At 52.0% G+C, this 1787-nt stretch overlaps 1 protein-coding gene across 1 annotated transcript; it reads left to right on the plus strand.

The window, feature by feature from the left end:
• Positions 1–876: 876 nt before the first annotated feature.
• Positions 877–1681, plus strand: Pmar_PMAR018692 (hypothetical protein; the record flags this gene model as incomplete). Its single annotated transcript, XM_002766682.1, has 1 exon — positions 877–1681. A coding segment is annotated over one exon (805 nt), but the record flags the coding sequence as incomplete, so codon positions are not given.
• Between the last annotated feature and the right edge of the window lie 106 nt (positions 1682–1787).

Genomic DNA, 1787 nt, shown 5'->3' on the forward strand with positions numbered 1-1787 from the left:
CAACAAGATCCTGGTCGTAAGATAAGGACATGCGTGCAGGGCCCACGCAGCCCAGGAGACAGCTGATGCCGTGCGGGCTCTGTGAGGGGAAGCATGCATCCTACAACTGTCTCATAAGAAGTTCAGTGAGGGTGCTATATCTGTGGTCTAAGGCACACCTGTCCCGCTCGTGTCTGAGCGTCCAGCCCTGCTGGAGAAGATTAAGAAGGGTGTGACGCCGGAACAGGGAAATTAGCGGGGCGGCCGCCCAGCAGCCCGCGGTCGCCAGTCGCTAAAGTCTTGACCCCTGATGATCATAAGAAAACATTGACTTTGTACCCTTTTGGAGATGATTCTGGTCTATTCTTGTCTGTACAACTTGTGTCAAATTTTCAGTCTGTTGGCCCTGTTCGCTGCCTCGTGGATACTGGCTGCTGTGCCACGATGGTAGCACGTGATGTGATTCCTGCTGGCTGCGAAGTTAGCCCCGTGAATGGGCCGTCGTTGATCACAATAGATAAGTCCTCTTGTAAGATTATTGGTGTAGCAACATTAGCGATTAATCTGATTACGGCAGCGGGGGTGGGGGAGAGAGCCCGCTCCACTGCTGATGAGTTGAGTATTCCCTTTTTGATTACAGCTTTTATTGTAGAATCGTTGGCGTTCCCCGTGATTCTGGGGCACGACTTCTTAAAATATTTTCAGTTAGATATATTGTATTCAGAGAAACCGGTGCGTATTATTGGTCGGAATACAAAGGCAGGCCCGCCGGGTATTCCATGGTTGATGCGAGATGCATTGGACGCCGTTGACAGAGGTGTACGGTCGAGGCGGTGTTGCCAAGGTGGCAGCGCGACCTCCTATATAGATTCTGTGTTGAGCAGTCCTCCTTCGATGATGGAGTCGGTGTCTCCAAGGATAGCTTTGATGGGTGCCCAACAACGTCAAGTGTTAGAAACTACTGGGAGATTGGTAACGCAAGGTGTCCAGACCGTTGACTCCGAAGAAGAGGTGGTCACGGGTGTGGTCGATATAGAAAGCCAGACCGAAAAATTATTGGTTGAGGACAAGGCCAATACTGAGGCATCGGACAAGGCTGTGGGCGAGGATGTGGCCTACAGTGATATGTCGAAGGGTACGGCTTCGGTGCCTGTTCAGGATTGGTGTGAGAAGCCTTGTCCCGAAGAAGAGATAGAAATCGACTGTGTGAGAGAGCCAGAACATTATTGCGTGGGATGTGCAGCTGCATTTGCCCATTTGGATGTCTCCACCTTCGATCGCCCTTGTGATATTTGCTCTGCCCCGACTGGGTGTGCCGGCCTGAGAGCGGATGGGCCTCTCATGACTAATGAGGAGTTAGAGAGAGCCAACTTGAAGCTCCCGGCCGAATCACAGGCTAGAGTTCCCGGCACGTCTAAGCCGAAAGGGAAAGAGCTTATTAAGGGAGAGGAGTGGCCCCCAGCTGCTTGGGAGCATGTAGATGGCTTCGAAGGAGATGATATATGCCAAGACCCCTTACGGTTTGCTGTCCCAGAGTTTCTGGACGAGACGGTTAGGCTACCAGATATGTGTGAGAGCCCTACGGAAGCGCAACAACCAGTTGCTGACCTATGTGAGGAGTTCAAGGACCTCTTTGTGTTACGTCCCGGACGCTGTACTCAAGCTGAGCACTCGGTCGAGACTGGGACGACTCGTCCGATTTGTGAGAGGATAAGGCCTATTCCTCACAAATATCGGGATGAGATTTCGGCCTTACTGAAGGAGATGGAGGAGCTTGGTGTTATTAGAAGGAGCACGTCGGCATGGAG

Source organism: Perkinsus marinus, assembly GCF_000006405.1.
Source record: "Perkinsus marinus ATCC 50983 genomic scaffold scf_1104296972072, whole genome shotgun sequence".
In the NCBI taxonomy this organism is placed as follows: domain Eukaryota; phylum Perkinsozoa; order Perkinsida; family Perkinsidae; genus Perkinsus; species Perkinsus marinus.